The 14110-nt window shown below is 41.2% G+C and overlaps 1 protein-coding gene across 1 annotated transcript; it reads left to right on the top strand.

The window, feature by feature from the left end:
* The first annotated feature begins 340 nt into the window (after positions 1 to 340).
* On the top strand, positions 341 to 10667 carry CACYBP (calcyclin binding protein). Its single transcript, XM_014845353.3, has 6 exons — positions 341 to 732; positions 5105 to 5324; positions 6805 to 6901; positions 7156 to 7255; positions 8698 to 8795; positions 10100 to 10667. The coding sequence occupies exons 1-6, from the start codon at positions 712 to 714 to the stop codon at positions 10254 to 10256; spliced, it is 693 nt and encodes a 230-aa protein (XP_014700839.1). The 5' UTR covers positions 341 to 711; the 3' UTR covers positions 10257 to 10667.
* Positions 10668 to 14110: the final 3443 nt, after the last annotated feature.

Raw genomic sequence — 14110 nt, 5'->3', positions numbered from 1 at the left:
TAAATCGTGGTGACGTCTCCAGAGCGCCAGAACCCACTGAAAAAACAAACTTCCCATCAGAATGCTCCACACTTAACGTCCTCGTTCGTCCCCGTTTTAAAAGAAATAGGTGGCCCACTCTCCCCATTTTTTTGTCCTTTTCTCGCAGACTCACAGACTAACCTTGGACAACATGGCTGCCTAGTTGCCCCGGTGTCCTAGAGGGGACGGAAGCAACTGCCTCTCTAGGCGACTTCCGACTTGGACCCCGACGATCAGTACGTTATTTCCGGGGTTGGGTTAAGGTACGGAGGGCGGCGGTTCCAAGCTGCGACTGCGCAGCCGGGGCAAACGGGGTCAAAGTTCAAAACATGGAGTTGCCGGGGCGGGGAGGAAGAGGCGTTACTCTTCGCGAACTGCCGCTTTGCTCGCGAGAGTTGAGCGTTGCTTCGCGGCACGGCGGGCGGAGTGGGACCAGGCGCAGCGGGGCGGGGCTGAGCGCGGTGGACGGCGCTCGGGGGGCGGGGACGCGGCGGCGACGGGCTCGCGAAGGTTCCAGAGGCGCCGCGTGCGGGAGGCGGGCCGCGGTCTCGCGCAGGGTCGAGTGTGCGCGCCGGCTGCGAGCCCTGCGTCTCGTGCCGGCGGTCTGCGCTCGGGGGAGCGCGCTCGCGGCGGCGTTTCGTGTTGTGCCGGACGCGGCTGCACCCCGGGCCCCGCCTGATCAGGCCGACCATGGCCGCAGCTTTGGAGGAGGTAAGGGGCGGCCTCGCCGTCCGCCCGCGCCCCCCTCAGCCCCGTCGCGGTCCCCGGCCTGCCTCCCGTGCGGAGCTGCCCCGGGTCGCCCGTCGGCCCCTCCCTGGGCCTTGGTGGCCCCGCGCATCTGCAGCGGCCCCGTCCCCGGTCCCCGCGGGCCCCGCTGCCCCGGGCAGCTGCGGTCAGCGGCCCCTCCCGCGGTGGGGACGGGGGCTGCAGGCGGTGCCCTGGTGCCGGGCGCGCTCGTCCCTCTCACGCTCTCCTCGGGCCCGAGGACGCGAGGCTCGTTACGCTAAAGCCGACTGCAGCGTCAGAGGGGCGTCCCTGGGGGAGCCCGTGGGAGGCGAGGAGCCGTCGGTCCCGGCGCTTGACTTCTCTGAGTCCTGGTTGCTCAGCGCCTTCGGGTGGCTGTGTTACTTGGTGCTGCTCTGTGCCGCAGTCGGATCCGTTTCAGAGGGTTGGAAAGACCAAGTAATCGTTGTAAATGTTGAAAGCAGTGCTTGGCACCCAGCAGGTCGCTCTATACGTTTTAAAAAACAAATTGGAAAGTTGTAAGTGGTAGTGGGAAATAGCCTTTGTCTGTTTTCGGCTCTGTAAACCGGACGGGGCAGCTAAGCTCGTTGGAGGCACAGTTTGCGCGGTGACAAAATGGGAGTGCTCCTGCTGGCGGCGCTCTGCTCCTGGCCTGAAAGGATGTCACTACATAAAACCGTTAGTCACAGACAAGTGTTGGTGTATATGAGCTGGATTTGTTTTCTAGAAACCTTTTCCTCAATATGGACAAGACTGGGAATCTTAAATAAGTCTAAGAATCTGCCTAAAATGAAGAAAAAGTGTGTTTAGTGTTGGTCTGGATGACTTCCCTGAGTTTGTGTAAACGGCAGGCCATGGGGCGCCATGTGCCCCGAGGAGAGTCTCTGAAGGGACTTCACAGTCATACCTCTGGGGAGCTCAGTATTAATCCTCTTCCAAGTTAGGGCCCTTCTCAATTCAGGTGCTTAAAAACACGTATTTAGGTACACTCTTGGGGGAGGTGTTTTGGTTTTAGATAAAATTCGCTGTTTTTAACCATTTTAAAGTGTGCAGTTTAGTGTTTTTAGTATCTTCACAGTGTTGCACAAGCATCGCTAACTACAGAGCGTTTCCATCACCCCCAACAGAAACCTGTGAACAGTCCTGAGCGGTCAGTCCCCATCCCCCCGCCCCAGCAAGCTCGCGTCTGCTTTCTCTCTGGGTTTGCCTGTTCTGGGCACTTCGTATAAATGGAACCTCACATTATGTGGCCTTGCCTTTTTGCCTTTCACTCAGCATAATGTTTTCAGGTTCATCCATGGGGTGGCATGTGTTCCTTTTTATAGCTGAATCATATTCTGTTGTATGGTAACACATTTTGTCTATCCATTCATCAGTTGATGGACATTTGGAGTCTTTCCGCCTTTTGGTTGTTAGGAACAGTGCTGCTCTGAATATTTGGGTACCACTTTTTATGTGGACGTAGTGTTTTCAGTTCTCTGAGGTCTGTACCTATGTGTGGACTGCAGGGTCTTATGGTGACTCTGAGAAACTGCTAAACTCCTTCCAGAGTGGCTGCACCATTTTACATTCCCACAAGCAGTGTATGAAGGTTCTGCTTTCTGCACATAGTCGTCGACACTTAATATTTCCTGGGGTTTTGTGTTTTTTTGTTGTTGATGCTAGCCATCCTAGTGGGTTGAAGTGGTAGCTCACTGTGGTTTTGATGTGCGTTGCCTTAATGAGTAATAATGTTAAGCATCTTTTCATGTGCTTGGTGGCCATTGCCTGTATCTTTGGAGAAATGTCTAAGTCCTTTGCCCATTTCGAGGCACTTTAGTTTTAATGTCTCCTAGTGAAGAATTTGGAAGTAGATTAGAAGATAAAGCTTGAATGTTGGTGGGTGTGCAGGGATGAAAGGGAAATGCAGTTTTGCATAAGAAAAACAAATGAATGCCAAGGTCAATTAGATGAGAAGCTGCTGTAGCCAAGACATCTTCAAGTGTGTGTGCAGGAAAAGCACCAAAGGGATCGATCTTACCGGTTTCAGGTCTGCAAATAGAACTGAGGAGTTGCCTGCAACAGGCCTGCTGTAAGGTGCCCAGACCTGGAGTGGCTGCCTTTCTTGTGTGCTTTGTCAGGGCCTACACTGGCCGGAAAGAGGGTCTGGGAATCTCTTGCTTAATTCTCGGAGTTCTTTTCCGAGTCTCCTAGAGAAAAGATTCCTGTTCTAGTCAAGAAGTAAAATATCTTGTTTCGACTTGATACATTTTCTCTTTTAAAACGCCTTACTCTGGGAACAGGTATACTCATTTTACGTTTCAGTATTTTTATCGTATTGGTATTAGAATCAGTGTGTATTTTTTTAAACCATTATAATGAAAAAGATTGTTTTGAACTAAGGCATGTTGGTTCTATGCTCAGAAGATGAGTTGCAATTATTTTCATCTTAATATGATTTTAGGAGAGGGAGTAGAGTATGGACAAGAGACTGGGCCCAGTTGGACTCTCTCCTGTGTTATCAGTTACTGACAGGTGAAACGGGGCCTCTGAGTTAAATGAGAAAGTAAAAGGCTTGGTAAAAGAAAAGCATTCGTTTTTCTGTTACAGAATTTCATGTGACTATTAAGAAACAAAGACTTTCAAACTCTGTATTTCGGATATTATATACTGAGTTATCAAGCATTTAAAGATTTTTATATTGAGCCTTTATATGATCTCAGGCTGTGATATAAGTCTTGTCAAATTGCTAGTATCAAGCCAGAATGTAAAGTTATTTTAAGAAAAAATAAATCCCTTGTTTGTAAAGATCTTACACATTTGCAGTATGTGAGAGGATAACTGGGAAAACTTTTTTTTGCTGAGGAAGATTAGCCCTGAGCTAACCTGTGCCAATCTTCCTCTATTTTGTATGTGAGATGCCACCACAGCATGGCTGATGAGTGGTGTAGGTCCACACAAGGGATGCAAACCCAGGCTGCCAAAGCAGAGTATGCCACACTTAACCACTGTGTCATGGGGCTGGCCCCTGGGAAAACGTTTTTAAGACCAATTAATTTTCTAACTGTGTCTCTAACTCTTGAACTTGATAAAATGTTGGCGCGCTCTCTTGAAAATAGAAACAGAAATAGACATTGGGAGGCAATGTATTGGTATGAGAAGAAAAAAGCAGGTGGCATTTTCATTGATCCCAGAGGGTGTGGCATATTGGAGTGTTATGTTAGCCCAGGTTTTTTCCCTCTACTGTGTAGCCAAATCCCAGACTTTTGTCTGGAAGATTAACCTGGAGCTTCAGAACAAGACTTTTTTTTTTTTTTTTTAACTGAGATTCATAATAGTTTACATTGTTGTGAAATTTCAGTTGTACGTATGTATGTATCTCGCCTGTCACCACACAAATGCCCCCCTTCACCCCCTGTGCCCACCCCCCAGCCCCTTCCCCCTGGTAACCACTGAACTGTTTCTTTGTCCATGTGTTTGTTTATATTCCACATATGAGCGAAATCATCTGGTGTTTGTTTTCTCCATCTGGCTTATTTCGCTTAGCATGATTCCCTCCAGGTCCATCCGTGTTGTTGCAAATGAGGTGATTTTGTCTTTTTTTATGGCTGAGTAGTATCCCGTTGTGTATGTATATATACCACATCTTCTTTATCCATTCATCAGTCGATGGGCACTTGGATTGTTTCCATGTCTTGGCTATTCTAATAGTGCTGCAGTGAGCATATGTTACTTTGGATTGTTGATTAGAACAAGTCTTCTTAAAAGCAAAAATGTCTTTTTTTATCTTGTCTTAAAAATTCAAACTTTGTGTGTGTAATATCTGGGGTGGGAGATCAGTGAGGACCGATCACTGACAGGAAGTAGAGGATTACCTAGGAGAGTTGCTGTAGCATTTCACCACGCTCATCATGTATTCACTCATCTGTTTTATTTTAATATTTTAAAAATGCCTATCATCTGATGACTAGGACTGGATGTCATAAAGAAATCCATGAACTCGGTTTTTTTTTTTTAAGATTTCTTTATTCCAGTTTATAAATCACAAAAGTATTTTGTAAATAAAATGTTCCAAAACAGAGGCAGATAACAAGTCTACCAAACTGGAAAATTTAGGCTTGATTACCTACTGTTAACTTGAAGATTGTTAAGTTTTCCTTTAAAAAAAAAAAAGGCAGTTTGAGTTAGTTACAATTCCGTAGGCTGGAGGAAAGAATCCAAGTTGTAACCCAACCCTAGAAAATTTAAATGACCCACTTAATTCTTAGCTCTCATCTCAGTAAATTGAAATAACCAATAAGCACAATATCAAGCTACTATCTTATTTATTATAGCTAACTTATCTTTTATTTTAACACAGCTACAGAAAGATCTAGAAGAGGTGAAGGTGCTACTGGAAAAAGCCACTAGAAAAAGAGTACGTGATGCCCTTACAGCTGAAAAATCCAAGATTGAGACAGAAATCAAAAACAAGATGCAGCAGAAATCACAGAAGAAAGCAGAACTTCTTGACAATGAAAAGCCAGCGGCTGTGGTTGCTCCCATTACAACGGGCTATACCGTGAAAATCAGTAATTACGGTATGACTTGCTCCCCTGCATCCAGCTCTTCCTGCCTGCAGGCAGCCTCTTCTTCACTAGTGACCCACTGACAAACGTAGTTTTTAAAATAGTTTTGAGTGTTTTGGTGGTTTGAAAGAGAGCACCCATCAATTCTTATTTAATAAGATACTTTTTAAGAGATGAAAAAGGAAAGGATGCATTCTAGAAGCTACTAACAAAAGAGTAAGATGATTTAGTACAATGAGTAGTAGCAGCAAGAAGGAACCTATTCTCAAATACAGTCTGTAGATGTGAAACACAGCTTTTTGATTTGTTTTCACCATTTTTGCATTTCACTTTGCCAAACAACCGCCAATATTAACTGAGGAAAGGAATCCAGTTAAATTCAAGAAACATTTTTGAGCATCTAATATGTGCCCCTGTTGTGCTTGGACTTCTGGATACACAACAGTGACCAAGACCCAGTCCCGGCTCGTGGTGTGGTTGGGATACAAACACAGCTGATACCATAACAATGTAAATAACACCATTTCCCTCAGTAGATCATAAACACTCTTGTTTTGGAAGCAGTGCGACTTACATCTGAGTGATGAGCTCTCACAAGGGCGGGGGCAGTCTTATTTTTTGTGCTCACAATATCTAGCACGTAGTTAGTACTTAGAAATATTTGTTTAGCTGAACTGAATGGAGATTTATAAAGTATTATGGGAATACAGGTGATAAAACAGTTCTGCTGGAGGTTAGGAACAGTCTGAATTAGAAAAGATGTTTGAGTTTGAAGCGTGAGTTCAGCAAGTGTGGGAAAGGAGAGGGAGTTGCATGAGCAAAGGACACAGATCCCTGAAAGGCATCATGTATTTTGAGTATTGTCATAGTGAAGAGCAGTGTGTGTGTCGTGCTGAATAGAGGCACTGTAGGAGATAGGCTGTGTCCTTAGTTGACTGTAGGAAACTGGTCTGAAGGTGGTAGGGTTTTGGTATGTTGGTCACATTAGCAGATTTGGATGAAGTGGACTCCCTAAATTTATATTCTCCCTTGTCAGGGAATGGAGTTGAGAAAGCTAGGATTGTGTTGTTGAATTGTTTAGAGAAGTAGAAATAATTATGGAACTAGACAATAGTGATGGTTAGCCATCCTGCTTAGTGGAGAATTACCAATATTTAGGTATTGCACAAAACTATTTCCATAAAAGGGGAAGTGAACTACTCTTAACATATTTAATGATCATATTCCTTATTCTAAGGACTAAAAAGAACATGGGCATTGTGTTCAGTAAACCTGGATTTGGAGCCAAGTTCTAGCACTAGTTAGATGCCTAACTTTGGGGAGATTATTTCACTGCTTTGAAGCTCAATTTCTCCATCTAGAAAGTTTATTTTTTTTCATGTTTCTATTACCGGATTTTCATTTTACTGAGTTTTATGATGAGCCATATGCATATGCTGTTCTAGAGATAATAGCAGATTTTACTCCTGTCCCATTTTGTTGTTGTTACTAGGATGGGATCAGTCAGATAAGTTTGTGAAAATCTACATTACCTTACCTGGAGTTCATCAAGTCCCCACTGAGAATGTGCAGGTGCATTTCACAGAGAGGTGAGTTCTCATAATGAGAAAGACAGTGATCATTAAATCAGAGACTGCCTTATTACAGCTCATTTCTTTGCACTTTTGAAAGTTCTGCTTAATTTAGAATTAATTATCCATTACACCTGCTTTGAAGGGGTGAGTCGTATCATCTGGCATGGCCAGATGCACATGCAAAAATAAAACTGGTGACTTTTCCCACAAGAATTATAGAATACCTTTCATAGAACGAGAAAGATAATGTATTTACTATTATGTTGTAGGTCATTTGATCTTCTGGTAAAGAATCTAAATGGGAAGAGTTACTCCATGATTGTGAACAATCTTTTGAAACCCATCTCTGTGGAAGGCAGTTCAAAAAAAGTAAGTTTGCTTTTTTATCATAATTTTCTTAAACCTTAAATTGAACCTGGCCTATTTGGAACTGAGATGAACTAGAATTAATTTAACCTCTATTATAGGGATCAGCAAACTACCACCTGTCGCCTGTTTTGTAAATAAAGTTTTATTTGAACATACCCACACACATTTGTTGATGTGTTGTCTGTGGCTGCTTTCGTGCTACAGTGGCACAGTTAAGCAGCCGCAACAGACCATATCGCCCACGAAGCCTAAGATATTAACTGTCTGGCCCTTTACAGAAAGTGTTTGCCAACCCGGCTCTAGAAGAATAGATTATTATAAGAATATTGCATTAAAATCAGGAGGGGAATAAACTTTAAAATGGTTAAGAGTGAGATTTGAGTTTTAATGCCAGTTTTGCCGTTTGCTAGTGACCTTAGCTCATTTAATCACTCTGTGCCTCAGTTTCCTTATTTGTACAATGGGAATAATAATTTATTTCAAATAGTTGAAATGATATGCTGAAATGAACGATATATAAAGTACTTAAATTGATGGTAGCTATTATCAGAAGCACTCTGTAAGTTTGATACGTAAAGGGACTTAAGCACTTAGCCTGGTTGGAGTTAGTAGACGCTATAAAAATACTCTTTTAAAAAACTATTACTCATACTTTTCACTAATTCAGATAATCCCTCTTTTACCTAATTTAAGTAAATGAGCTTTAATGATTGTGGTATATGGAAGTGCCATTCTGCCATCTCTGTTTGCATAGTGTTGTGTAGCAGCATAGAGGTAATACTAGAAGATAATTTATTGATTAGCTTGTGTTTCACTGCTCCCTTCATCTGCCAATCCCATAGTTGAAGGAACACTCAAACTCCAGGAGCACTGCAACTCCTAGGAGCTACATGGATCACTGTTGAAAGAGTTGTGTACTTTTACTCTTTCTGCTTTCTCACCTTCCAAACTCTTTACCCATACTGCCTTATGATTTGATTTTCTCCCTCTCTCTGACCCCCTTACTATGTTACTCTCCTTCAGTCACCAAAATCCTGCCACTCCTCCTTCCTTTTTTTTTCAAACACACCAAAATCATCTCATTTTGGAGCCTCTCTCTTTGCTGTGCCAACTGCCTCTATAGAAGGCCCTTTCTCCTAGATCTTGGGCCACAGCTCAGATTTCACCTCAGAGGCCTTCCTAAGGAAGCTTGTCCCCTAAATCCCACTGACACCTTTGTTTGAGAACACTTTGTACTTAAAGGTATTCCAGTTTCACTTGTTTATGGTTTTCTCCTCCAGGAGTATTTGGACTCTGACCTATTCCTAAAAGTATTAATAACACCTAAAACAGGTCCTACACATCATAGTAACTCGATTAATTCAGTAAATAATTGTTTTCTAAATATTCATGCTTATCTCCACATGTTCTAAGTTATACCTGTTTTCCTGCTTTTCTTCCAGGTCAAGACAGACACAGTTCTTATCTTATGTAGAAAGAAAGCAGAAAACACACGGTGGGACTACCTGACACAGGTTGAAAAAGAATGCAAAGAGAAAGAGTTGAGTCTACTTTCACTTCTTTAAGAATTTTAATGTATTCTTTGCTGGGATTGTAGATTTTTAATAGTTTGTCTTTATGGATAATAGAGTTGTCTAGTTTCTGACTTGACCATCTGCCTCCTAATGTCTGCTGACTAACCGATTATCTTCTATTTGCTTTCAACTGTCAGAACCTGCCTGAAGAGGGCACGTGTCCAGCAAGGTGCTTTTTAAGGAGGGCTTTGTGGTTTTGGTTGGCTCTCTGTACTGTTTCTCAACCCTGGGCCACTGGTGCTTCTATGTAGATTCTGTGCCCATTCCCCAAGATTCCATAGCAGTAGTCGAGAGAGGCCCAGATATCCTTCTCTGGGTTTTGAACTTCGCTCAGATTTCTGATATGTAGTTAGTTTCACTATCACTGTGTAGAGTGTAGAGTGAAAAGATAGAATATTTTTATCCTACCTAGTAGTGGCTATTCTAAAAACATGTTCAAAGATACTTCCATTCTAGGTCAGATGTTCCTCTGCTGTCCATTTCCTGCAGGGGCTGTGCACTACAGTGAGTCAGTGAGCCATCCCCATTTCTCACTCCTCCCCTCTGATTGCCGGCGTGCATTTGGTGTGTGGTTGGCTAGAGTTAGGCACTATCTGTGGGGTTGGTTTTAAATCTAGAATGAATTACCTGAGTGCAGGACTTTGTCTTACTCTACTGGATCCCCACTGCTCAGTACAGATTCAATAAATGAGGTGAGTGAAGAGTTAAATATAAATTAATTGGCCCAGTTTAGACATTGAACCAGAAGTATTGGCTACATGAAGGACTATGCTTTTACCCCCAGGCCCAGACCCGTGTAAGGGGAGGGCTTTTCTAATTAAAATATGTGTCCACGTGAAAGGGATGTTTGTGTTTTTCCCTCAATGAAAGTATTTTTTTCAAATTATATGTGGAAACATGCTTTTAAAAAATTAAAACAGTTCAGAAAAGTAAATGCTTATTTTTCCTGCTAAAAATCACCTAAAATCCCAGTCCAAAGATAACCCCCTACCGTTTTGAAGACCACTCTTTCATGCACTGTGTGGGTGTATGTTGTTTTCGTTAAGATGAATTTGTGCATGCTGTGAATTGTGAATATCTTTGGATACTCTGCCTTCCCCTTATTTCTACCCCTCCACTTCCTACCACTGTTAACAACCTGATTTGTATCTTTCCATACTTGGTAATCATACGTATAAAATTTGTCAGTAAATGGGATAATTTTTATACATATATATATATTTCTCTATCTATATCTATCTCCATTTTTATTGTGTTTTCTTTTTAACAGAAAGCCCTCCTACGACACTGAAACAGATCCTAGTGAGGGATTGATGAATGTTCTAAAGAAAATTTATGAAGATGGAGATGATGACATGAAGCGAACCATTAATAAAGCCTGGGTGGAATCAAGAGAGAAGCAAGCAAAAGGAGAGACAGAATTTTGAGACTTGAAAGTCCTTTTGGGAACTGACGTGGAAATATTGATGTTTCCAACAAGGAAATGTTGGTGAGCTGCACAGATAAATTTGACAGATAACTATTTACACAGCCTTAGTAAAGGCAGTGAATTCTCCATTTCCTACTGGAGGATTTATTTAAATAAAATATGCTTATTAAACATTTCCTCCAAAGATGGTTTCCTGAGTAACCTGGTCATTTTGTTCAAGAAAGGGTAATGTTGCATTCTCTTGTGAAATGTAAAAAAAGCAAGTCTTGCCTAATGAAAACGCTACATTGTGTGTATTTTTGTTCAGCTAAGAGGTGGAAAACAAGTTATTGCTTGCCATTAAGTTGTTGATATCAGCTCCCACCAATGTAAGAATAAGTAAAAATAAAACCTGAAGTTTTGCATAAAATGCAGATTTGTACCTGTGCTTTTGAGGTTGCTGTAGAGGTTGGTCTCTTTTCTGTTAGCAGCTGAAGTAATGCATGTGCCGTGCGTTACCGTGCTCTGATGCTCTGATGATCTTGGCATAAGTGGTTTTCTCTAGATTGCAGTACATTTATGAATAAATTGAAACTAAATCCAAACTTGACAAGCATAGACAGACATTTTTGTATAGTATTAGTAAGTTTTGCTATGGATCAGATACCTTACAAAAGCAACAACCATAAAGAAAAAATAAATGGGAAAATCCTTCTATTCCTGTGTTCAATAAAGTTAGGTTTTTATTCAGTGGAATAACTTTACTATCTGTCCAGGAGTGTGTCAGAAAAGTCAGGCTTTTAGAGGGAGTTTATTTTAGAGAGAATTAAGTCCCTCTAAAATCAGGAGCAAGAGCAAGATGGCTTTATTCTCCATTACTACGTTGCATTGGAGGTATTTGCCAATGTAGTTAGATAAGAGAAAGCAATTAAATGCATGGAGGAAAAACCAAGAGGATTAACCAAAACGACTACAGTTAATAAGAGAATTCGGTGGGGTTTTAAATTAACATTAAAGAAACAGCCTGTGAATAGGATAGCTGTTGCTAAATGTTGAGCCCATTATAAAACCTCTATCATTTAAAGCCATGATGTTGGCACGTGAATAAACAGACCAATGGAACAGACTAGAAAAAGACCCAAAGCAATTGCAGGTTTCAGAATATAAAGCCGCATTTCAAAACTGGGGAAGAGATGGGCTTTTATTGAGATAGTGAGATAACTAAAAATAACTACAGGATTTATTCCAAACAGATCAAAGGTCTAGATGCACAACTGAAGCCATGAGTTCTGGATAGAACTCCATTATAACCTAAGCGTGAGGGAAAACTATACTATGTGACTTAAAATCTAGAAGTAATAAAGCTAAATGTTGATAATTTCAACTACATAATAAATGTTTACGTGGCCAAAAAACCCACACTAACCGAAAACATGACACATTAAGAGGATTCCAAAGTTATGAACTGTCATAGAAAAAGAAATCTAAATGACCTTTAACATGAAAAAATGCTCATCTTGTTCAGAAGAGAGAGAGTAATAAAAAATTCTGCTTACTACCTTTTATTGGAAAAATGCCAAACGTTTAACACTGTTGAGGGTATGGGGAAATACGTAGAGTGCAATGAAAAGGTTGAGAAGCTTAAAACTCGTACAGAGGGGTAGTTGATAATATCTGCCAGAATTATATATGCATTTATTCTCTGACTCAAAATTCTTCTAGGCTCTTTCCCAAAGATAACACTGGCAAAAATTTGGAATGATACATGCGAAAGATTGGAAACACTCAAATGTCAGTTAATAGGGGACTTGCTGAAAAAACTGGAACATCCACACACTGAGTACTTACAGTCACAAAAAGAAATGAAGAGTATCTCTCTGTACTGATAGAGAATGATCACAGGACCTGGAAAAGCGAATGCAGAACACTGGTCCACCTAACCAGCTTAGTGTTAGAAAGGGTGAGGTGAATCCACAGACACGTGTATTTGCTTATATTCAAACTGGAAGAGTAAATCCAAAACTAAGGATTACCAGTAGAAGGAAAGAGGTGGGACAGAAGCATACTTCTGTGAATGTGCCTTTTTCTGTAGTTTTGACTTTGGAACCACTTAAAATTTAACAATTTAAAAGCTAAATAAATAACCCAAAAATTAGAAAGCAAACCTAATACGTATCAAGTTGTTATAAACACGTTGCTTTCAAGTGACTTTAGAATACAGTATTTTGCCTGCATCACTAGTGAGATGGAGTCTGAGGACAAAAGAACCACACCGAGACCTTACTCTGCAGTCACTAGTGTTAATGGGAGAAAAACCAGTAGTATATTGAAACTATTTTTATGTATTATATGATAAAGGTAATAAATAATTAGGTTATCATTAGGAGCTAAGATTTTTACAAGTATAAAATCAATATAAACTTGCCGTTATTTTTATCTTTAAAAAATACACATTTCCGAGCCAGCCCTGATTGCCTAGTGATTAAAGTTTGACGCTCTCACTGCTTTGGCGGCCCAGGTTCTCTTTCCAGTTGCCGAACCACACTACCTGTCTGTCAGTTGCCATCCTGTGGCTGTGGCAGCAGCTCACACAGAAGAACTAGAACAACTCAAGTAGGATATAGAACCATGAACTGGGACTTTGGGGAGAAAAAAACAAGAGGAAGGTTGGCAACAGATGTTAGCTCAGGGCCAATCTTTCCCTGCAAAACAAACAAAACCAAAAAACCCACATTTCCTAGCAAGGCCCATGAAAAGGACAATTCACAATTCAGTAGCAGTGAGCTGCAGCCTTAGCGCTCACAGGTGGTTGCTTCCTACCAGACTTTCCTACCAGAAGGACCAGGGACCCTTGAAAAAACGTCTGAGGCAGGAAATAATACAAGGTAAGACTGAGTTATTTTATGCCAGAAGGTAAGGAAATAACAAATATCTCATATCAAGCCAACATGATACAGGACCCAGCAGTGGGAAGATAAGGGGCAGTGGGAGGATTAATTTGAGCATCAAGATAATGTCTGAAGTGGATTGAAACATTAAATATTTAGAAAATCCATAGGGCCATAATGATAGTGAAAAGTCATCGGTTACCTTTGGAAGTTGTTAGTGCATCAACTCATTTACTTGAAAATTGACAGAATCGTGTTTCTATGGTCTTTGTTGTATGAAATGCATTTCAGGGAAATAAATTGTTGATAAAAGGAAAGTTCCTTAAAGAAAAATTCCAGCTAATGCAGGAAAAGTGATGGAATTTAGAAAATTACCATTGCAATCCTTAATTAAATATTAAGGATTTAATATTAAGGCTCAGGTAACAATTGCCAATGAAATGCTAAAATCATTAGGTGACAGTTTAATAAATGGTGATCTCTGAAGGCAGGGATCAGGCTGACCCCACCTGAACCCACTGATCAGTCACCACTAAAAGCTGGACAACCAGATACATGCCTTCTGATGTGACTGACAGTCCACAGCACACTTGTGAAAATTCATTCCTAAGAAACTGTGTGAATCTAGTCAAGCCTCTGGATGTAACTACCGGTTTATAGGGACAGAGAAATAAGTTAAAGGACACACCAAGAAGCAGACAGCCAATGTTGGACATTCTACAGGACAAATGGCCTGGCTCCTCCAACAAATGGATGACATGAAGGAAAAAGGAGAGCCATAGCAACCAAATGAAACATAGAGATCATGCTTGGACCCTGATTCAAACAAATGAAAAGGGGGGGGGGGGGGGGGGGAGGGTGTCCTATCATGCTGGAAATGCCAGAAATCAAATTTGATGTTCTAGTTGTAATTTGATGAAGAAATTACTAGTTGGAATATTAGCTAAGCTAGAGCATTCCAGTTCGTAAATTGGAATATAAATTT

This window comes from Equus asinus, chromosome 25, assembly GCF_041296235.1.
Source record: "Equus asinus isolate D_3611 breed Donkey chromosome 25, EquAss-T2T_v2, whole genome shotgun sequence".
Classification (NCBI taxonomy): Eukaryota; Metazoa; Chordata; class Mammalia; order Perissodactyla; family Equidae; genus Equus; species Equus asinus.
Note: the sequence above shows the minus strand (reverse complement) of the source record. Positions and strands in the feature narration are given on the sequence as shown.